General features: G+C 35.6%; 1 protein-coding gene across 2 annotated transcripts in view; it reads left to right on the top strand.

The window, feature by feature from the left end:
• LOC150109125 (gamma-tubulin complex component 2-like) overlaps positions 1 to 23,987 on the top strand; it is a 491,041-nt gene that overhangs the window by 13,917 nt on the left and 453,137 nt on the right. For both annotated transcript variants that reach the window (XM_090405736.1, XM_090405742.1), the window contains exon 2: positions 10,448 to 10,518. In XM_090405736.1, the coding sequence (XP_090261862.1) occupies positions 10,466 to 10,518 (53 nt within the window). In that variant the 5' untranslated portion in view covers positions 10,448 to 10,465. The remainder of the gene's footprint in view (positions 1 to 10,447; positions 10,519 to 23,987) is intronic.

The following is a 23,987-nucleotide window of genomic DNA, read 5'->3' on the forward strand; positions in this document are numbered from 1 at the left end:
GTCCATTGCTCCTATACAGCTCACTTCGTCCCTCAAACTCATTCCACACATTAACAAACTGTACTCCCATCTCCTCACACATTTCAGCCAGAATATCATTCATAATCCTTGCTCTCTACCTCATTTCACAACAGTCATACCTAGGCAACACACTGACTACCCTTCCTGTCACACTATTCTCTTTTATCTTTGTTATCTCTCAAATCATTTGTACCAATTATACAATTAACTCTTTTGCTCGCTCCCACCTCATATCCAATGCCTCAATCATTCTACTCATTTTACCGCCTGGAAAACATACCTTGTGCATTTTATCCTCTAGCACACCTTTAATAATGGAGTCGCCATACAACGCCACTCGCTCATCTTTCGTTAACTCTTTCATGCCATCATGATTTATTTTAATAGTTTTGACCTGAATTTTCTTAATTTCATTCCGCATCCATTTCATTTCTTGCCTCATCCAATCCAATTCACTTTCCGAATCTCGCGACAGATTCTCTCTATCATTAAATCTTTCTAACTTTCTAACTCTCGACCCCCTCTTCTCACTTTCCCTCTCATTCATCCTGCTTTGTTTCCGTACTTTCGGTCCAGCATACATCCAACTTTCACTATCATTCTTCTCACTTTTACTCTCATTCATCTTTCTTTGTTTCAGTACTTTCAGTCCAACATGCGTCCAACTTTCGCCATCATTCATTCTTTTTTTGCTATCATTTATTCTTTTGATTTTTTTCACCTGCGATTTCTGCGTCACGCCATTTCTACTTTCATTTGTTCTCTCAATTTCGTTTCTTTCCGCCACTCTCGCCTCACTTTTGTCCCTTTTAATATCCATTATGGTTTTCAAATCACTCTTTTTCTTTTCTCTTGATTTTTTAACATTTTTTCATCTCTCTTCTCACCATCCTTCTCTTTCAAACGTGCACTCGCGACACAATCGTTACTAACACTTTCTGTCATCAATTTCATATTTGCATTCATCAGTTCCTCATTCACGTCACACTTTGCACACACCCTTCTTCCATCCATGCTAAACATCCACAAATCATTTATGTAATCGAAGGAATACATATAACAGACCTCACACTTAACAAAACGACTGAAATCTAAATTAAAATCATGGAATGACAGACTTTTTTTTAGTTATTGAATCTCCTTTTGATTCTGATGAGTAATTTTAGATTAACTTCACACACATGGGATTACATAAGCCATAGTTGGTACATTGTGGGCAAGTGCATTAAGATGGAACTTACTGATGCATTTCTTGACCAGCCCTTGGAGATAACAGGTTATGATAGACTGTTCTAGAGAGCAAGAATAGGCAGAATGAAAGAGGAGGTGGAGAAGTCAATTGAATAGTTTTGAACTTGGACCTTGAATGTAGGTTGATCAGCAGCTATTCATGTTTTTACAAGCTTAGAAGATAGGGAATGTTGGAAGACAGCATTAAGTTAGCATTATGAATGGATACGGTGATTGAAAATATGAAATATACAAGTATTGAATATAGAAATAATTATAATAATCATTTACTATAGAATGCAACTGATGTCTGCAAATGAATACAGTTTTTCTGCATTTTATGGATGATTATATCACTTCTATTTCAAAACAGGATTATATTCATCAAATATATACAGGATGTTTCAAATTACCCCTATTCTGAGCAATCTGTAGAGAGACCATTAGACCAATTACCCTCAAACATTATGGGTACCATCACCAGATCATAAGGAAGAGATTTTGACAATAAAAAAAATTAGTTCAAAAATGACAAAAGAAAATACGGTTCTGTGAACATGAGAAAACTGGATGGTATGTGATTGTGAAATGATTCAGAGTCAATGACAAAGTTATTCATTGATGATAGTGATGGAGAATTAAGTAGTAGGGGAGACAGTAGATGTTTGTAGCAGAATGGAGTGCCCACCCACGAGGGGTCCTTGGAGGTGTCATGTAATAATAATGTTTAATGTTTATTTGGCTCATTTCATAAAATAGTGTGTTTCAAAAAACATATAATTTAGAGGTGACATGCTGAACGGAGTTGTCAAGGAGATCTGGATGATCAGCAGAGGTGGCGTTCAGTTTGTTGGCCTTTGTGCAGGACCATTATCTGATACTGCCATGTAGCATTGTCTACAGTGGAACTACAAACAAGTACCTGATCACAGATTCAACCATCGAGCCACCAGGATTCAATCTACCTCGACACCTCCGGAGTTGGCTAAACAGATTTAGGACTGGACAAGGCTGCTGTATCCACTTACTACATCTGTGGAGAATTTCACAGTCACCCTTTTGCAGTAAGTGGGCACAGCAGCCTTGTCCAGTCCTAAATCTGTTACACTCCATATACTCCTTTCTTGGAGGCCTCAGGAATTTGCATTTACTCCCAGATAGTGCCATCGATTGTTTAACTCAACTGTCAGCCTGTATATAGTTTTGCTCCATAATTTCTTGTATTTCCTCCATATGCTAATTAATAAATACAATGGAATGCAACTGATCTCTCAAAAGGTTTCGCACATGATGTGCAATTTTTTCTTCCAAATCTGCTAAGCGAAGAAATTTTCCTTTATATACCATGCCTTTGAGGTAACTCCAAAGCCAAAAGTCACAGGGGTTAAGATCTGGTGAATGTGGTACCCGTTTCATAGAAAACGAGTGACAGATTACTCTATTCTCTGTGAAATTTTGATGCAGTAATTATTAAACTTTACATTCTATGTGGGGAGGTATTTCATCTTGCATCAGAAATGTTGTGTTTTCAGGTGCCCTCTTTGCTGTAGTTGGTATAACAAAGCTGCTCAACATGTCCCAGTAATGCACAGTCATGAGCATGTAAGTCACAGGTCCAGTTTAATAGATTTCATGAAATAAAACAGTTTGATAATGAACTTGGCTGTAAATCCGATCTATATTGTGACCTTTAGTAAATGTAAGGGAACTTGTTGAAATTCAATGGAATTATCTTTATCCTGGATGCAGCAGCTTTGAGTGTTTAATGTTCCACAAACATGAAAATGCATTTTATCACTCCATAGATGTTCATGGCAAATATCTTCATCCACCTATGCATGCCAGGAATGTCAGCACAAATGTTTCTCAGCTGCTTGCAACTCCTGTTTGCAACTCTTGGTCGTGGCTGAGTTTATATGGGTAGCATTATAGTGCTTTATGCAAAGTTCTCCATTCTGTTGTGTATGGCAAATCTAATTGTCTTACTATGGCATGTGTATTGCATGAACCTACAGCATTCTCATTTGATTGCTCAACAACTGCAGTTGCATCTAGCTTTTAATTTTTTAGGAAATGACAATGTAAACTACATTATTAATTATAAAAACTTTAATTAATCCTTTAACTGCTGAAAACGTATTATTATGGGCTCAGAAATACATGCCTGCTTTGCTGATCCTGTATATGTACGATTGGTGCTCTTTATGTATTTTGATTAATTTCTACATCAATTAATGTGTGTGTAATTTGCATAATCAAGTGGACACCCCTTGATTATGCAAATTTTATAAAACACTATTATTGCCATTTTTGTGAGTGAACAAGTGTATATCAAGAATGTATGATGTTGTCTGGACTTCTTACTTCAGTAAGAATTTTAATTGATTTTATTTATAAATTTTTTGCAAAATTAATTCAGCACATGGGACAATGTCAGTAGAATATAAAATCAGCAGTTAAAGGGTTAATAACTACAGAGATCGCAGAACAATGATATGTGCACGCAGGCACTTGCACTAAGCAAATAAGGCTGAAGGAAGGAAGGTAACAGAAGTCAGTCCTAGAGTTCTTAAATGGTGCCCCTAGTGGGCTAAATTGGGTTGTTTTGGCCATTGGGCTAATGATCTTAGAATGTATGCTTCCCAAATTTGGGGCAGTCTCATGCACCCAAATTTGTTGAGGTTTGGAAAGTTTTTCAGAACTGAGGCAAATTCAAGGAATAATCTTTTGTACTTGTATTTGCTGTGGTGTAATAAAGTGGCCTTCTTCCAGCGTATCCTGTGGTGGGTGTCCAAAGCATGGTCAGCAAAACCTGAGTGGCTGTATTGGTGGAATCGAATGTAGCCCATGTATTTGGATATCCTGATATTGGTTGTCCTGCCTGTTTGACTAGTAGGATAGTTTGCAATTGCAAGGGACCTAGTATATTCCAGGTCGGTCTAGGGGAAGAGGCTGGTCTCTCGCAGAGCTGATAAGAGATGCCAATTTCTTATGTGGTTTGTAACTGGTTGTGAGGTCATATTTCCCTAGGATTTTTGTTAATTTTTTCAGATATTTTTTGGATATGTGGAATGGTAATATATTTAGAGTTATTTCTGCTTTGAAGGGGCGGGATGGTTACATGGTTTTAATATTTTTTGGGATTGTAGCTATTGGCTAAGAAGGCATTAAGGATATCGTCAAGTTCGGTAGTTAGGGCATTGTTATCTGAATTGATTAATTTTGTCCTGTTATATAGGGTTTTTTATTATCCCATATTGTTGAGGAGGGGATGTGATTGCTGGTGAATATATCTACTTGTATGTGCAGGTTTTATGTAAACGGAGAAAGCCAGGGATTCATTAGTCTGTCATGTAATCAGAGTGTCTAGGAAAAGGCCTGCTGTTGTTTTCCTTTTCCAAGGTAAACTGGATCCTGGGATGTTGATTGTTTAAGTGTGTTGTGAAATTGTGGAGTGTTTCCAGGCCATGTGGCCAAATGAGAACACATCATCCACATAGCATAACCAGACAATGGGTTTATGTTGGGCAGAGTTTAAGGCTTTTTCTTAAGATCTTAAAGATGTTGGCCAGGGGTGGAGAGAGAGAGAGAGAGAGAGAGAGTGGAGAAACTATGGCTGTCCCTCTTTATCTGTTTGTAGAATTTTCCTTACCACCAAAGACTGGCCACTTCCCCTAGACCTATCTGGAGTATACTAGGTCTCTTGCAGTTGCAAACTGTTCTACTATGGCCAAATAAGCAGGACAGCCAATATCAGGATATCTGAACACAAGGACTACATCCAGTTCAACCAATACAGCCACTCAGGTCTTGCTGACCATGCTTTGGACACCCACCACAGGATATGCTGGAAGAAGGCCACTTTATTACACTGCAGCAAGTACAAGTTTGGAAATCTGCTGCAGCTCTGAAAAAACTTTCCAAACCTCAACAAATTTGAGTGTATCAGACTGTCCCAAATTTGGGAAGCATACATTCTAAGATCTTCAGCCCAACGGCCAAGACAATATAATTTAGCCTACTTGGGGGCTCCGTTTAAGACTCTAGAACCAACTTCTGTTGCTTTACTTCAGCCTCATTTGCTTAATATTGAGTGCCTGCATGCACATATCATTATTTTGTGATCCCTGAAGATGGCAATGTAACATTGCTGAGATATAGGTAGTTATTAATTAAAGTTTTTATAATTAGTAATCTAGTTTATATTGTCATTTCCTAAAAAATTGAAAATATCTAATGAATATATAATCTTATCTACAAGAAATGCAGTTTTTCAGCATCTTCAATCATTTTACGCCCTCTTCCTACTGTCAAACTGTGTGTTTCTTCAAATCAACATTTTTTTTTTATTTTTTTTTTTTTATTGTCAAAATCTCTTCCTTGTGATCTGATTAGGATATCCAATAAGTTTGAGGGTATTTTGTCTACTGGTTCTCTCTACAGATTGCTCTGAATTGGGTACTTTAATTTGAAACACCTTGTGTAAGTTTAAAAAATCTCATTATTGATTAGAGCTGGAATGAATAAATAAAATAGCTTAAATTTAAACAATCTGTAATGCTGTTGTTAGGTGCTCAGAGCAGTGGAAGAAATACAAGATATTCCTATTGACCAAGGGTGGAATGAAAACTGAGGCAACAACTTATAGTAAAATGAGTAATTTCTGGATTAATAGTCAGGGTCTTGGTGAAGGTGGATTAGTTAGGACTGAAATTGATGAATCAGTAGATAGGGAACGGTATCACTTTGTTAGCAATAAGTATTGTCATAATAATTATTTGCATTTTATAGAAAAGTGACCTTGTCACTTTTCTGTTCTGGATTTAATTTTTCTATAAGTTGGAGAAAATGGAGATGAAATAATAGCAGAATAACAAATGAGCAGCACATTTTAGAAAATATTTGGTGAAGTGATGGTCTGAGAGGTTGAGTGGTATGATACAGGAGTCTATACTAGGACTACTGTTGCATGTTAAAGAAATTAGGTACTGATTGAAAGAAAATAGGTGGTTAATTTTGATGCGGATAATTTTTGAAGAGTGTAAAGAATGAGTTCTTTTGTGCTTCGCACAAATGATAGTAACAACCTTATTCTTGTCAGGAATAAGGTTGTATATGCAGGCCCACAGGAGGCAGACTGTACTAAGCATAATCCTACACTCCTTGTTGGTACCTTCTGAGTAAGTACAGTAAGGAAATCTTAATAAATTTCATTCCATACATGACACTGACATGAAAGAAGAAAATTGTTGACATTTCTCTTGAAGAGTTTGAGGTTGTGGTTGTTGGGAAGGCTCTTCCAGAGAACAAGGTTAAATGTAATAAATGCAGAGAAGAAATAGGTTCAGTTTTTTTGCATTTGGACTTAATAGGGATGTTTGTTGCCATTTTATTGGTTGTAGAGATGAAACATTGACATGAACAGTATTCTAAGGATGGTTTGATTTGAGATTTGTATAGTTGGATAGGTGGAAAGTAGCATCAGGAGCAGAAAAAAATGCCTATTATTTTAAAGGCTACAGAATCTATTGATGTGATGTGTTTATGATATTCAAATCTTGCTCCTCTAGAGTCCAAGGAGAAAGATGTGATTCTTTCTTATGAATTGTGTATTACTGAGGGTAAGGATAGGGGAGCTGAGAAAGCAAGGGAAAATAAAAAAGAAAACTATTTTGGTATCATTGACTAGGTAATCCTTTCCCCCATTAAAAGATGGCGTGTGTGTAGACAATCTTGATGGCTGAGCACTGCATAGTTTGTTAATGAGTAGAATGAATGAAGTTTACTATCATTAATAAATCCGTGTTTAAATTTCTGACATATTGCTGTTATTCATGTCACACCAATGTGGCACTCACTATTTTGGACAGACAGGATGAACTACTTTGATCAGGAAAAAAGAACATAAAAAATACTTGAATGGAGAACGAAAAAGTGGACTATATCCACATGCCTAAGAGAAAGACCATTTCATAAGATGGAAGAAAGCCAGGCTGCTTCACAAATCCTGGTTTAAATTGAATACTGTTCCTGGAAGCAGTTTAACTAGATTAACTCTAACAGAATGGATGGTATGATTTTACATAGATTTTGGTGTACCGCCTATCTACCCATCAGCATTAACAACAGGAATCACCATGAAGAGTGTCACTGTTGCCCTCTATGCATGTGATTGTCCTTGTTATCCAAGTCATTTTGGGTTGTTTCTTCAGTGAATGTGTAATGTTAAATTACCTTTGATAATGATAGCTTAATTAGCCAGTCTGATACAGAGGGAGGGTTTTTTTTTCTGGAAACTCGGGGTTCCAGAAAAATTTCATTCCCCAGAACAGACAAACTGGCCCCGTGAACACACACATCTACAGAATAGGACACACCGGGAGGGATAGGGCCAACCATATTATCCTCGAAACAGTCACAGTTGTGAAGTCCACAGCTAAAGAACTTCAGTGGTTCATGAAAAGCTTAAGAGAAGGAGAGAGAGAGAATGATAGCTTAAGCTAGCAAAACATTGACTAGTAAATTATTTTTGTGCATTCCATGTCTAGGTATGGTTATCTTCCATAAACCTTGACATAGGATCAGTGGTGATTGATAGTAGTTAATTTATCTATAGAAGAAAGGGGATGCTACAAAGTGCTGCATAGTATATGTAGCATGCCATTAACGCTGCTGAAAGATGTAATTTTTTTTTTTTTTTCAAAATTTATTTAAAATATTAAATTAAATCATTGTAGTTATTTTTTTGTTTTATATGGGTGTGTGACAGACTGAGTTAGTTAGATATAAGTAAAACTTATATATTGGTATAAAGTAGATATTGTCGGTATGGATGATATCCTTATTAGCTGAGATGAATTTGTGTGATTTTCTTCGGCGCAATATAATATATTTGTAGTGAAAGTTGAAGGATTTGTGGAAGAAGAGAGAGCAAAACTAGTGAGTGAGTGTATAGTAAGTGTTTTGAAAGTGTGCCAGTTGGGTGGAGAGAATGAGGGTACGTGATAGTAGATAGTATTGACAATAGACTAGAAAATATTAATATCAGAATTAATGTTGAACATGCAGTGGTGGAAGGTCAGGAAAATGAAGAGGACCTCATTGTAGTCATTCACAAGACAGATTATGAAATTGAAAGATTGCAGAAATATCGAGATTAGAAGACCTGAGAACTGAGGTGAGAAACAAGATTGTACGAGTAGACAAGAGAAACAGGATAAGGAGAAAATTTTATATGGAGATATATAATCAGAGGAGTATTTAATGAAAGTAACAAAATCTTGTTTCCCTAACACAGAATTTATGTTATCAGGATGCAGAAAGATAAGGTGAAAGAATTGTTTTGATTGGCACTAATGACCTGGGAGGTGAAGGAGGATTCTATGAGGGAGGATGAAGAGTTTTTGGGTGTAGTGAAAAAGAAAAGTGAGAGGATGAAGATTGTAAGTCTCCTGCCATGATAGAGGCAAACTAAGGAAGAGGATGTTGATAGCAAATAAATCAGTATGCAAGTTAGTTACAGAAGGAATGATGTAGAGTTTGGGACCTAAATCTGTGTTTGGTAAGAAGAAGGATTTGTATATGCTGATGGACTGAATGGTTTGGTGTTAGGTTTCTGGAGAGCGAGAGCTTTGTTCACTAATAATGCTGAAGCACAAAGTCAGGAAAAACTATTAGAGTGGATGCAGGCGAGTATATGTGAAAGGTAACCATCAGGCGAGTGAGTGCAGGATGAAAAAAAATGCGGAATCTAGTCTCTCAAGTAACAACATTGAATAGGGTACTCAATTTATGAAATAAAGGTGGTTGCTTATGGTATGCTGCAGTTTCATATACTAATGCTAGAAGGAACAGGAACAAAAGGGAAGCAAGGATGCATGCTCATACTTAGTGTATTTCTTTGTGCTCAAGAGAATGCCTTGGTGTAATATTGGTATAATAATTTATTAGCTGAATAAATTTAATTAGTAATTCTTTAGATGTCTTTTGTCCAACAAGCATCATCATGAGTAAATAATAAAAAGATTCATAAAATGATAATTCGAATGCTGATAATTTCTTATCTTTTTTATATACATTATGGGTAATATTAATTATGGAATAATAACACGTAAGGAAAATATTTTGTTTAATACATACAGAATTTTTGATCACATCTCACAGCCATTGGCAGTGTATGCATATGTAAAGAGATAAGTAGTTAGAATAACACAAGAGGAAAACTTCATCTATAATTATTAGAATTATAGATGAGACAAAAAAAAAAAAAAACATAGATGTGTGACAAGCTTATTATACTGTATATATTCAATATAGCTACCATTTGGATTAATGTATCATTAGTTATTTACTAAAATCCATTCTCATATCTTAGAAAAATCTTTTTAGTCTTATTAATGAAGATAAAGAGAAAATTGTTAATAAAACTAAATGCAAAGTGCTTCAAGAACATTTCTCCCAAATTTATGTACAGAAAAATGTTAATTCAGTGCAGTTATCTATAGCCTTCAAAAACAAGTTAGAATATGCAATTAATGTGTCAATGTTTTGACTTAGTTGAAGGCTGAAAAATTTGATTCATTGGAATATCAAGCAGTTTATTTAAACAAGTTATATAATTACTCATGTACTCTCATTTAATTAAATTACATTTAAATTAATACATTATTAATATTATTAATATTTTAACACATTTTTTATGGGAAAGTTTTTTTTCTGTATTCCAAGGATTGCAGTTTTAAAAATGTGAACATAATGGAAATTTTTGTTTTCTAGGCTGTTTTAAAGATGTGAAATAATAAAGCTTTGGTGCTGGTTTATGGTCATAATTAGGTTTAGTGAAATGAATACACCACAGAAAAATAATTAAACACAGATATTCAAGATATAACATATTTAGAAAAAGTTTTGGTAGTAAAGAAAGTTGATTAAAGCTTTAACTTTAAAAGTGTAAACTATTTATTTTTCTTTATTCCTGAACCCCCCACCCACACACACATTTTTTATGGGAAAGTTTTTTTTTCTGTATTCCAAGGATTGCAGTTTTAAAAATATGAACATAATGAACCCCAAATCTTATTTTTGAAAATAGTTACTCTTCCCAATCCTGAATTTCTTTTCATACTGTAAATTTTAAATACCATATATTTGGCTTTATTTTATACATCACTCTAAATATTTTTTTATTTATTTAAAGGATTTGTCATTTGAAATAATGAGCGAATTTAAGATTCATCATCATGTCAATGAACTGATGCACCTTTTAGGGTAAGTATTCTTATCTCTGTGTTGTTAGTGGGACACACCATTATTAAGGATACTGATTATTTGTTAACTCTAACCAGTTTAATTCAGATCTTAAAACTTATTTTAAAGAAGAAATATATAGTAACATAAGTGGTATTATCTAATACACTGATCTCTCAATTGTTTGACCTTCAAATGAATGAAACTTCAGTTTTACTGGCCCTTGCGTGGGTTAATGTGTCAACTGACTTCTGATATACAGCACCTTATATTTGCACTTCTATTTTCCAACCCTTTGGATAGCCAGCTGGAAAATTGCTCTACCAGTGTAATTTGGATAATTGAGGCATTATTGTATTTATAATATATAGCCTATAATTGCCATTTTATTGTTAATTTATCAACTATTCCCATCATAATCTTCCTTAGTCAGGCAGACAAATATATACTATGAAACTTCTCTTAGATAGATAGCTCTTCTGCTCTCCAACCAGTAGATTATGGGTTTGAGTTGATTGCCCTGGTGTGAAACTACCATTCTGCTTATTAAAGACCTCCAGTAAGCAGGATGGTAAGTGGCTTAAAAAAAAGATGTTTGGTCTTTAGAGCAAAGTTTCCAGGTTATCTATCTATTAATAAACCTACAGTACCAATTACAGTATGTTTATTACAACCTGTCATGGGTGGGTTTCGCATTAAAAATAATATTAATCAAAATTATACTTCATAAATGGCACCTCTGATTCAGTTACAGAAGCATGTGTGCTCAAAACCATCATAGTAGTCCATAGTGAACCACAGTTCAGATATAAATATGAATTACAGCAATGTTGAGGAGAACATTAACCATGAGAGAAAAAAGTGTGTTGGTCCCATCGTACAAAGCTTTGATCAGACCACATCTGGATTTCTGTACTCAGATCTGGTCTCCAAGATTTGAAAGGAATGAAGTAACCTTGGAGAGGGTACAGAGATGGATAACAAAAATTATGCCAGGACTGTACAGCATTGATTGAGGGTAGATTGAGGGCATGTGGACTGCTGAGGTTGGTGGATAGAAGGCAATGAGGGCGGGGGTGATATGATCGAGACATTTAAGCTGTCGAAGGGTTATATTAACACTGAGGAGATTTTTCACATGGTCGAGCGAGGGAAAGGAACAAGGACAAGAAGCCATCCCTTGAAGTTGCAAAAAGATGTGAGTAAAAAGGTAAGAAGTAAGTTTTGCATGGAGACTGGTAGGAGCATGGAATGCATTGCCTGAGAGAGAGAGAGTGATGAATGTGCAGACTGTGGATGATTTCAAGGAGTGGTATGATAGACCGTATTCACTAGTGTTGGCCTCCTGCAATGAGTTTTTGTGACTCCATGGGGATCAGGAAAATAATAATAATAAAATGTTCTTTTACTTTTGCACTGAATTTGTCAGTATCACCCTCTAAAGGTTGGATATTACATACTGTACTGTGGGTGGGGTTACTTAATCAGGGAACTTTGTCCTAGAGACATCTATATTAACATTATGATTCAAACCGATGGCCTGTGAGTTGCTGTGTGCTTGGCTGGCCAGTCCATCTAAATTTTTTTCAGTTAGATTGCTTCAGTATTGTACTTTAAAAACTTAGGATAAGTTTGCTGTTGTTTTAAACTATGGCCAAACCAACTAATGCTATTAGGCCAGTTAATTGTATGTTTTTCTGGACAGATTGACTTTTGGGATGAAACACCAAAATTTTTGGAGAGTGTATGTGTGCATGCGCATGAGAGATAGAGAGAGGGAAATCTAACTCGCCATAAGTAAAAGGCACTTATGAAGGTTCCTTGTGTCCTAGATGAGTTTCAAACTCGAATCTTTCATCCACAAGGGATTGTCATTGCTGACTGAACTACAAGGTGTGGGAATATAATATGCTGACACTCAAAAAAGTGCAAATATTGTAAGTTTGCTTGATTGGTGAATAGACATCCTGTTCAAATGTACTTCATTGCAAATGTTTCTAGCTAAAAATTTTTAATATATTTATATGCATATATTTTACATAATCACAGCAGTAATTGCAGTGTGAAATATTTTGTTTTGCATTAATAATTATGTTTTGCTATGTTTAAAAGCTATGTTTTGCTATGTTTAAAAGCTATGTTTTGCATTAATAACTAGTTCTTTATTATATATTGAGATCATAATGAGTACAAGTGCATTAATTTTTGTCTTTAAGAGTAGAAAATATAAAATCAGTTCAGCTACATGACACACACAGAAGCATTTTCACCATATAGCCATGGAAAATAAGATATTTTGCTTCTGAGGCTTCTTTGTGTGGGGGATCATGTTTTCAGTTTTGAGTATGAATCTATTTGTTTGAGCAAATTAATGTAGTGACAAGTTTTTTAAATCCAATATAAATTTCACATGTAGACTGTTTATTGTCAAATTTTATTGAGTATGAATCTATTAGTTTAGCTTATAGCATAGTACACTTCATCAGAAAAGGAAATTAAAAAAACATACAGTGAGCATATTAATGTAGTGGCAAGTTTTTCACTTCGTTATAAAATAAATTAAAAATGCTAAGAAATTATATTCTTGTTTAATCCTTTATCCAAGTGTAAGAAAACAGAGTTTGAGCTTGAAGTTTCTTCATGACTAGGCTGTGTGTTATGATCCATTGAGTCGTTTCTGACTCCTGGCGACTCCACGTACATTACATACACTCTCCATTCAGATCTGTCCCTGACCATTTCTTTCAGAACCTCCAAGCGCACTCCAGTTGATTCTTTAACTCCATCCACCCATCTAATTCATGGTCTTCCTCTTCTCCTGCTTCCATCAACGAGCATCATCATCTTCTCCAGACTGTCATTTGCTCGCATAATATGTCCGAAGTATGACAATTTTTGCTTGATGATCATAGCTTCAAGGGAGCAATCTGGCTTTATTCTGTCTATCACTGATTTATTGGTTTGCTTTCCAGTCCATGGTATTCCTACATGTAAGCGTCTCCAAACCCATAATTCAAATGCATCTATCTTCCTTCTTTCACTCTTTCTCAGGGTCCAACTTTCACATCCATACAGCACCACAGGGAATACCATTGCTTTCATGATTCTGATTTTTGTTGTGAGGTTAATATCATTATCTTTAAAGATCTTGCTTAAATTTGTCATTGCTTTTTTCCGAGTAATAATCTTCTAACTTCTTCGGTACAATAACCATCTTTTTCAATTCGGGATCCTAGGAACACAAAATTCTTAACTGCTTCCATTTTCTCCCCATCTACTTCAAAATCATTAAGTTCACATGTTGCCAGACTAGGCTAGGCTACTCGTATATAAAAGCTAATGACTCACATTAATTGCCTTAGTGTCAAATAATGTTATGCATTATGGGAAGGGCACTGCTGGTTTCAATATACTGGAAGCCAGACCCAAAATAGATACCAAGGTTACTTAACCTTGGTATCTCTTTTCAGGACACAAGAGTATACAGAAGATTTCAAATTGGAAGTGATCACTATTTAGTCTTTAGCAGGATAAAATCAAATTTCATATGAAAATGAAGAGTGTGTAAGAAAGTTTTAAAACAAATGAAAGTTGAACAACTTTCAGATGTGACCTGTAAACTAAAATACACGAACATTATTCAAGAAGAAAAATGAAAAAGTTTGAAAACAAGAACCAAACCTTGGATTCATTGGCAAATGATGAAGAAAACATTGATTCAGCCAGAGAGGCAAGTAGTGAGATTTTCTGCAAGGATAGGAAAATCAGAACTTCATGGCGAACTCGGGAAGTTAAAGAAGCAGGGAATGACAAGAAGAACCCATATCAAAAATTTCTGTCAAGTAAATCAGTTTGTGCTCTTAGAAAATGCAGAGAGAGATATAAGAAAGTGAAGCACTATATAAAACTATGGTAACAAAAGTCATTCGAAGACTGGTAAGAACATAAAAAATAAATATCAGAAAGCTGACAAGATATTCTGAAGGTTATTGAAAAAGCTTAGAAATGGAGGAAAGATTACTGTAAAAACAATCAGAGATTAAAGGTGACATGAAAACTGAAGAGAAAGAAATTCTACATGTCTGGAGTAATTACTTTGAAAGATTGCTAAATGAAACAAGTGACAGTGACAGTGTGAGGGGTATATTTTTACTTTCTTCCTTACACACCCTGATGGCTTAAACTCTTGAAATCAAAATAAAAAGAACAACATTGACACTGAACTTCAAATCTAGCTTTCACACAGGTTCATATCCGAAGATAGCTCATATGTAACTTAACTTCTAAATTACCCTTTTTAAATTAATTTAATCCTTAAGAGATTGTGTCTTCACAGTCTTATAACCAAAATAAAAATCTTAATTCATAAAAAAACATATATACATATATATATAACATCAAATCAACTACTTAACTATGCAAGCAAGAGTGTCTTCTTCAAATTACAACTTCAAACAACATGAAAAATACTTAAATGTGCACCACTTCCTTTCTATCACAAAAACTCATATTGGAGGCCTGAAGCAGCTTGAAAAAGTTCATGTTTTGGTCTTTAGGGTTTCTGAATTATGTAAAAAATATATATATTTATATATATGAGGGTGGTCTGAAAAGTTCTCAGCCTCGACCATAGATGGCAACACTATTAAGATTTTTTTTTTTTTTCTAAGTTGGTACATCTGTCATAAGCATCCATGTGAAACTGCAAGTCATTCTATCACGTAGTATGTTTTATACAGCTGTCTGAAGCAAAAGTGTTGTCTGCATCCCTTGAAATGGATAAAATTGAGTATCGGGCGGTTATAAAATTCTTTGTAAAAGAAGGTTTAACACCAAAAGAAATTCATTCGAAGTTCATAAAAGTTTATGGGTGCTCTTCTCCTTCATTTTCGACAATTAAGAAATGGGCTGCCGTGTTTAAACATAGCCGTATGAATCTTGAAGATGATCCACATCTTCAAGGTCATTGATCAGGTGCATGATTATGGTATTGAATGACTGGCAAGTCAAAGTGCATGAAATTGCTGAGACTATAGGTATTTCAAAAGAACGTGTAGGATATATTCTTCATGAAGAATTGCAAATGAAAAAGCTTTGCACAAGATGGGTGTCGCGCTTGCTCACAGCAGATCAAAAACGCACTCGCATGAAAATCTCTGAACAGTGCTTGGAGGATTTCAATAAAAATAAAACTGATTTTGTGCATTGATTTATTACTTCGGATGAGACTTGGATTCGCCATTACATGATTATGAAATTGCCAGAATTTCCAGAATCCAAACAGCAGTCAAAACAGCAAACAGAAACTGGTTTTTCAGTGCTAAAGAAGACGAAGTCGATTCCATCAGCAGGAAAGGTCATGGCATTGGTGTTTTGGGATGCTATGCGCATTTTGTTTATTAATTATCTTCAAAAGGATAAAACAATAACCGGGGAATATTATTCCGATCTTTTAACCAAACATGAGAAAAGACCTGGTTTGCAGAACAATGCACCTGCCCACAAAGGTGTTTTGGCAATGGGAAAATTAAGGGATCTGCACTATGAATTGTTGGAACATCCACCCTATTCCCCAGATTTGGCTCCCTCTGACTTCTATCTCTTCCCAAAACTAAAACTCTTCTTCACTGGTCAGTGTTTTTCTTCGAATCAAGAGGTGATTGTAGCTGTAGAGAGGGTATTTTGCAGATCTTACTAAGAACCACTACAGTTAATGGATAATTGTTCTGGAGCCTCGCTGGAATAAATGTATTAGTCTTGAGGGAGATTATGTTGAAAAATAAAAATAATTTTGAAATTATAAATTCGTTTTTTCATTGTTTTTCATATATATATATATATATATATATATATATATATATATGATTAGTACTATTAACTCGGGGTTGGGATATGTTCATTTTTCTAAATTAACCGACTTAAAACCCGAGAATTATAACACAATGACATTTATTTGAAAAAACGCAACATGTTTCGTCAAGAACGACCTCATCAGGCGATAAGAACATAGAAAGATATTAAAAGACACGAAATTAACATTGACACACTCCAAAGCTATACAATTATAAAGCCATAATATTCGACTGTAAATTACAGTTATTATGAGCTTGAACTACAGTCCGAGTTAAAGTTCTATTGTTGTACACCTGTGTGTGTGTGGAATCACGCGATCTCCAGTATCTAATAGTAGAGTTGAAAGAGTCAGGCAAATTATAGCTAAGATTGTTATTCATGTGAAAAGGGTCCAAGGTGATTTCTTTTGACTCGACAATGTGGCGCTCTACTTCATCATGGCAGATGTGTAGGTTTGAAGTTGATGTCCAGTTTATTTCATGTTGGTGGCTTTCGTTGTTCGTGTTTATTGAAAACAGGACATGGCTTGACAGAGCAGTTGCTCTGGTTCTTTTATAAGCAATGTCTCGCTGGTGCTCTTCGAGACATAGTAAGCTATATATTTATATATATATATATTGATGAAAAATGGAAAAAATCCCTAGTCCACCCACGGTGCAAATGTACTATAGGTTCATGAATAAACTTTCATATTTGGGAACCACACACACACACACACACACACACACACACATTAATAATAATAAAATAACAGATATTGTCCTATATGGACAAAACTCCTGAAAAAGTGGTTCCTTTCATTCTACAGAACTTTTATTCCGTGAGTTCACACAGGAGAAAGACTAATACAAAATAAACCTGCTCCCTATATGACAGTAACACAAGACAAGTAAATTCTTGCATCTTAAAATCACAGAACACTGATATCCTGGCTTCAATGAATGCACTTCTGTAACTTCACTTTTTGTATGAAAGTAGCAGCAAACTCCACTGAATGAACTACTAAAAACTACATGATCAGTGTCATAACGTTTTATGTGGAAGTCACGACATTCTTCGCGAAACCTTATTTGCAATTTTTGTCACTTCAGAACAACCTTGTCTTCTATATGAAAGCTTCCAAAGAAATAACTAAAGCAAGCCAACAATTAGAAATCACCTATCGGACTGAGAATCCTAATTAAAATAAAACTTTACTGGGTCCATTTCTATATGAACTGGAGAGTAATAAAGTTCCTTTTCAGCCTTAAGTGAAAAAGAACTTTATTACTCAAACCTCACTTAACTGAAAAAAATCCTATATGGATTAATGACTACTAGAAACTTCACACATTCTCGTTCTTTCCCCCCCCCCCCCATGTATAGAAGACAAAAATACAGTGGATTTCTACTTCATGGACAGCTGAATGGTTAGCAACATTCGATAGCTTTCTTTCCACTTTCATGTATGTTCAGAAATGCAACTGAGAAACTTTTACTCAAGTCCATCGTCATGTGTTGCCATTACTGCTTTCTAGCATTTGGCTCGAAACAACAAAGTGCAGGACGGTTTATTCAATAACACTTTCATAATGAAACAGTCAGAATTTATAATAGTTTTTCATTTCTCAATTTTTTATGCACTGAAGTACAGGAAACCTCACTTAACGCAATTAATTAATCCATCAGTTAATGCACTAAGCGAAATCACATCAAGCAGATACAATAAACAATAGGAGTAATTATAATTCATCCATCAGTTAGCATAAATTTGAAAAAAAATATACGTTATATTAGAAGATAAAATCAGCAAAGTTAATAAAAATCAATTGCTTAAATTTTTATTTAATGTCTAAAGATTTGATTGAGCTACCTTTTTACGAAAAAATTAACTATAAGTGTTTGAATAGTGCTCTACTTTTTCGTCTTGTCATGCAATTTGCAATAGCTGGCAATCGCTTTATCAAGATTTCGGCAGACTTCGAAGCTTCATTCCATATCAGGATCAGCATCAAACAAAATTTTCTTCACATTCTCAATCTGATTGAAAACTAGCTCAAGCTCTTTAGCAGTTAGCTGCTTAGTCACAACATTCTCTTCTTGTTCTCATTCCTTATCTTCTTCATATGCACGCTGTTCTTTCTTCTAATTCAAGATCATTCTCACTTAACTGTTCTGAATGGGAATTGAGCAAGTTTTTCGGCTTTTCCTCTAGCGTAATTACTTTTTTCTCTTTTTATTATGACCACTTTCTTTATCAGTCTTTCTCTTTTCCATATTTTATTTATTTCATATTCAAACACAAATGGTACAGTAGTAAGTAAGTGGTACAACATGATTTACAACAAATTAGGATACGTTATAATGAGATCAGCTTAGATTTGGTAGGTGAATTATAGAGGGAAATAATAATTAAATATGAAAAAAGGAAGCTATACATAACTTATATACAATAAATATGGTCAATATGTTCCTCCAGTATCTTGCACAATCGACTGCTCTTTCTGTGCATAAGAGGATATAAGGTCCTCTTTTGTGCAAGGTGATGGAAGAAAGGGGCAAGAAAGAAGGTGTCCCACACTTGTAGCCCCATTTGATGAGGTTTTGTTTGCAGTCTGTTGAGGCTTTTCCAAGCATTCCAGTCCAAGTGGACACCACGTGGAAGATGTTCGGCTGTTAGAATACCAGTATTATTTTCAGGATTTAGTGCAAGCCATTGTTGAAGTCTTGTCTCTGGGAGGTTTTTAGATGGTTCAGCAGTTGCCAGGAAGCTATGTCGGGATCTTAGTCTTTGGGGCACTGTGGTCTGGCCGAATAGTGGGTGGCATTCATCATTCATTTGTCTGCTTCTTTCATCAGCTGAGGATGCAGATCTTCCAATTGAAGGGGGTGCAATACCAGCCAAAGTATACAGGTCATTTAGTGGTGTTGGTTTCAGGCATCCTGTAATTAAGCTGGCTTTCATTCAATGCTTGATCAAGTTTTTCAGCATAGCAGGATCTGGACCATACTGGGCAGACGTATTCAGCAGAAGAATAGCAAAGGGTCAAGGCAGAAGATCTCAGTGTGTTAGGGTCTGCACCCCATTGGAGGAGGTAAGCTTTCTTAGTATATTCTTTCTTGCATTCAATTTTGCCTTTGTTTTTTCTATGTGGGTTTTATATGAGAGGGTGCGATCGAGAGTCACACCGAGGTAGATTAGGTTCCAGGAATGTTCTATTTTAGAGCCTTCCCAAGAAATATGTAACTTCCTGTTGGCTTCCTTATTGTTAAGGTGGAAAAGGCCAGTCTGGGTTTTCAAAGGGTTTGGTTTTAGTTGATTGCTGGTATAGTATGTGGTTAGACTATTTAAGGCAAGTGATAGAGTAGTTTCAATGGACTTGAAGTTTTTTGATTGAGTAGCTATGGCAAGGTTATCAGCATAGATAAAATCTCTGGTTCTGGAGATCATTGACCTCAATGTTGAAAAGTAATGGTGATAACACACTTCCCTGGGGGAGGCCATTTTTTTGGAGGTGCCAGCGGCTCTTCCTATCCCAGAAGTCCACATAAAAGCATCTGTTTTCCAAGAGTGATTGGATCAGGAGGACAAGGCGATAGTCTCTAGTTATTCTGTATATTTTGTTTCTGAGTGTGAGATGGTTTATGGTATCATATGCTGGAGTTAGGTCTACAAAGACTGCTCCTGTGGCTAGTTTTTGCTCATAACCATTTTCTATATATTGAGTGAGGTTGAGAATTTGTGATGTGCAGGATTTGCCTGGTCTAAAGCCAGCCTGCTCAGCAATAAGATGGGGTTCGATTAGGGGGTTGTGGCCTATTCAAAATTAATCGTTCATAGAGTTTAGAGAGGTTGCTGAGTAGTGATATAGGCCTGTAATTTTTTGCTTCTGTTGGAGTTTTCTTGGTTTCAGGAAGGCCACCACTTTGGCATGCCTCCAGATAATTGGTATCCTTAGGATCCTGAGGCAAGTGTTGTATAGGTTCCTGTTTCCAAAATGTTTAATCTGTTCATTACAGACATCATAAAGACCTGCAGATTTTCTAGGTTTTAATAGGTTTATGGCAGCGTTGAGTTCAGTGATGGTGAAATCTGAGTTAGTCATATTTTGTTCCTCACTTGGGGTTTTAAGTATCTTCTTTTTTTTTATTCAATTACTTAAGGAATTTACAATGTACAGATATAAATTAAAATTAAACTTTAATCTATAGTCCAATATTTCGGCAACGTCATGTTGCCATTTTCACAGGAACTTAAAATAAAGACACATGCACGCAGGCACTATACATAGTAACTGAGGATGAAGCAGGACGCTGTTGTTTCTCCTAAAAGTCCTGATGGTTCCCCCTAGTGGGCTATGTACGTATTCTCGGCCGTTGGGCTGAAGGACTGATGTAAGTCTCCCAAATTTGGGACAGTCTCATGCAACCAAATTTGTTGAGGTTTGGCAAATTTGAAAAATTGAATTTTTCAAATTTGCCAAATTTGAAATTACTATGGTGTATTTGAATTTACTATGGTGTATTACCGTAGTAAATTCAAATTTCAGAACTCACCACAGAATATAGTGGCTTTCTTCCACTATATTCTGTGGTGAGTATCCAGAGCATGGTCTGCAAGACCAGAGAGGCTGTACTGGTGAAAATGGATGTAGTCCTTGTGTTCTGAAATTCTGATATTTGCTGTCCTGCCTGTTTGACCAAAGTAGGACAGCTTACAGCTGCAAAGGATCTGGTATACAACAGGTAGGTCTAAGGGAGGTGGTTGGTCTTTAGTGGAGCAGATAAGGGACGCCAATTTTTTATATGGTCTGTAACAAGAGGTCAAGTTATGTTTTTTTAGGATTTTGGTAATTTTTTCCGAGGTGCCTCGGATGTTGGGAATGGTGATAGATTTAGAATGATCCTTGTTGTGAAAGGGGGGGGGGGTTGTGGTTAACGGGTGTCAATATTTTTTGGATTGTTTTTTTTTGGGGGGGGTAGCCATTGGCTGAGAAAGTGTTGAAGATGTGGTTTAGTTCTGTGGTTAGGGCGATAAGTTTAGCCCTGTTGTGTAGTGTCTTAATAATTCCATATTATTGTGAGGGGAGGGGGTTGTTGTTGAATGCCTATATGGGTGTGTTTTCTATAGACTGAGAAAACCAAAGTTCCATCAGGCTGGCGGGTGACTAGTGTGTCTAAGAAAGGGAGGCTGTTATTTTTCTCCTTTTTCAGGGCGAACTTGATTCTGGGGTGTTGGTTGTTTAGGTATGTTAGGAAAATGAAAGTTAAAAAATTGTGGTGTGAGATATATGCAAGGATTTTTAGAAACTAAAGTTTTTCAGGAAAAAAGTAAATTGGCGTTTATAATTAACTTCTCAGTATTCATTATAATTTATAATTGCTCACATTATTTATAAAATGAATGCATATAAATGTTAATTATCAATGTTATTTATGCGATCAGCTGCTCACACGATATATTTGAATCTTTTAGTGACAATGCTTCTGTAATGAAATTAATTATTTCTGGCAAAATCATGTCCCGAGCTCTCAAAATCCAGTTGCACAACGGTTCTAATGTTAGTCTCTTAATCTTAATCCACCCCGGCACAATTTAAGATTGAGAAGAAGTCAATGTCCTCACTCCCACATTTCCTCTACTGGTTTGTTTCCATCTCTATGCATGTCATTGGTGTGGTATTAATAAAAGATCACGTGACTCAACAACAAAGGCAAGCCGACAATTGTTGAGTTGAAATGCTGATTCTCTTTAACCGAATTCTAAAATATTCAAAACTGCTATAATATTCACAGTCTATTTCTTAAAGTTTTAAACTTTTTTTGTGTGTGATATATATACAAAACTTTAAAATTTCTTTTTTCCTAAAGTAAATTTAGAGGGCGAGTTATATTCAAGTAAATACATTATAATTGGACTCTTTTAATTTCTTCTACTGGTGATACAAGACTTTCACTACAGATTGGGACATGTGCAATCAGCAGTGACTGTCTAAAAGGAATTTTAATGGTGAGCAAGTAATCCATTGAGAACTGTACAAGATTCCTTACACGAGTTTGTCAAGAATAAAAAATCCTATCTGTTGTTTCTCTTAATTGCCACTCCTCCAGCTTATTCCAAAGATCTCATTGATGCAGTTACTCAGCATTGCCAGATATTAAAGCTCTCTGAAACTTGTCTGATTAACAGTGAGCGCATAACTTTGATAGTGCCATGCAAATGAGGCAAGATTGTCGATCAGCTGTTGGAGTGGTAGTACACCACAACAATGGTAATTTACATTATTATTTCCTATCTTGATATTATTTATTGATAAACAAAGGGAATGTCTGTTGGCATCAGATCAGTGGGAGATAATTGTGCTGCTGAATGTGTCTTTTGCCTAGCAGACAAACTGTTCTCAAACACAGTCATATAAATTTCTCCAAACCAATCAACTGATATAGATTTCATTCACTTCATTCTCAATAATTCTAAATGGTGACTTCAATGTTGATTTATCTGATCCTAATTTGCAGTCCTTTGTCAAGTTTCTAAAAGAATTTCAACCTTACTGTGAACACCAATCCTGCTATAGCAACAACAAGAAGTTGTTTGTATAAGTGCAGTTTTCCAGTGGAGATTACATAATTTTCAATCACAGGTCTGTCTCATATTTTAGTTAACACAAATCAATTGTATCTTGTATTCCCAAAATTGAAAGCTAATAAATTATATATAATTCCTTAATAGAATAATGGGCTACCAGGTCCTCCTTCGATGTTTTGCACAATTATGCGTATTCTCTACAGGTACTTTTATGGTACTAGCCTTTACACTTTACAGCATAATGCTCATTGTTTACAATCACTGATTTCATTTGATATCAGAGCATTGCAGTGGCTAGCATAGAGACTTGACCTGAGTCTGAGAGAAATCTGTAGGATGAATTAGAATGCAATTAGGGCATGGCTAATACTGTCCTTTTCATTGGTGGAACTTGCTAGGAGGAGTGGAGCACTACCAAAAATTACCATATTTTTCCATGTATAAGGCATATTTTTTCTAAAATTTTTAGACCTAAAATTGGGGGCCATCTTATACACGGGGGAAGGGGGGGGGAACAGTTGAGAGATCAGTGGTTGCTGTGGCGAAACTGCCAGTACCTTGTCTCTGCAAACAGGCTTCCGCCAATCACTAGCCTTTGTTAACTCTGTCGATTGATGTCATTAATGTCTGATTCTGAATAACCAATCAGAACGCTGAAAGCATTCATATGTTGCAACTCGTTGGCAGGGTAAAGTTAATGCATTAACAATATTTTGAGCATTAGCCCATAAAAACGTCTGGAAAAAAAAAAAACAATTGTCATATTCTTCAAAATTCAAATAAACGTCATCAATTACACAAAAGAACATGGAAATAAAGCTTCAGAGAGACAGTTTAGACCTCCTCCCACTGAGTGTATAATTAGACAGTGGAGAAAACAGGAAGAACAGCTACTCAAGATGCCAAAAAAGAAGAATGCCTTAACAGGAAAACAGCAAAATAGCCAAACTTGGAGCAGAGGCTTAAGACTTGGATTATGGAGCAGTGCCAGTGGGATAGGTGTGTCAACCAAGCTTATTCAATATGAGGCAAAAAAGTTTGCAAGAGAAATGAACATTGTTGATTTCAC

The sequence above is a fragment of the Typopeltis vanoorti genome, chromosome 2 (assembly GCF_054136105.1).
Source record: "Typopeltis vanoorti isolate ZY-2024b chromosome 2, IOZ_Tvanoo_1.0, whole genome shotgun sequence".
NCBI lineage: Eukaryota > Metazoa > Arthropoda > Arachnida > Uropygi > Thelyphonidae > Typopeltis > Typopeltis vanoorti.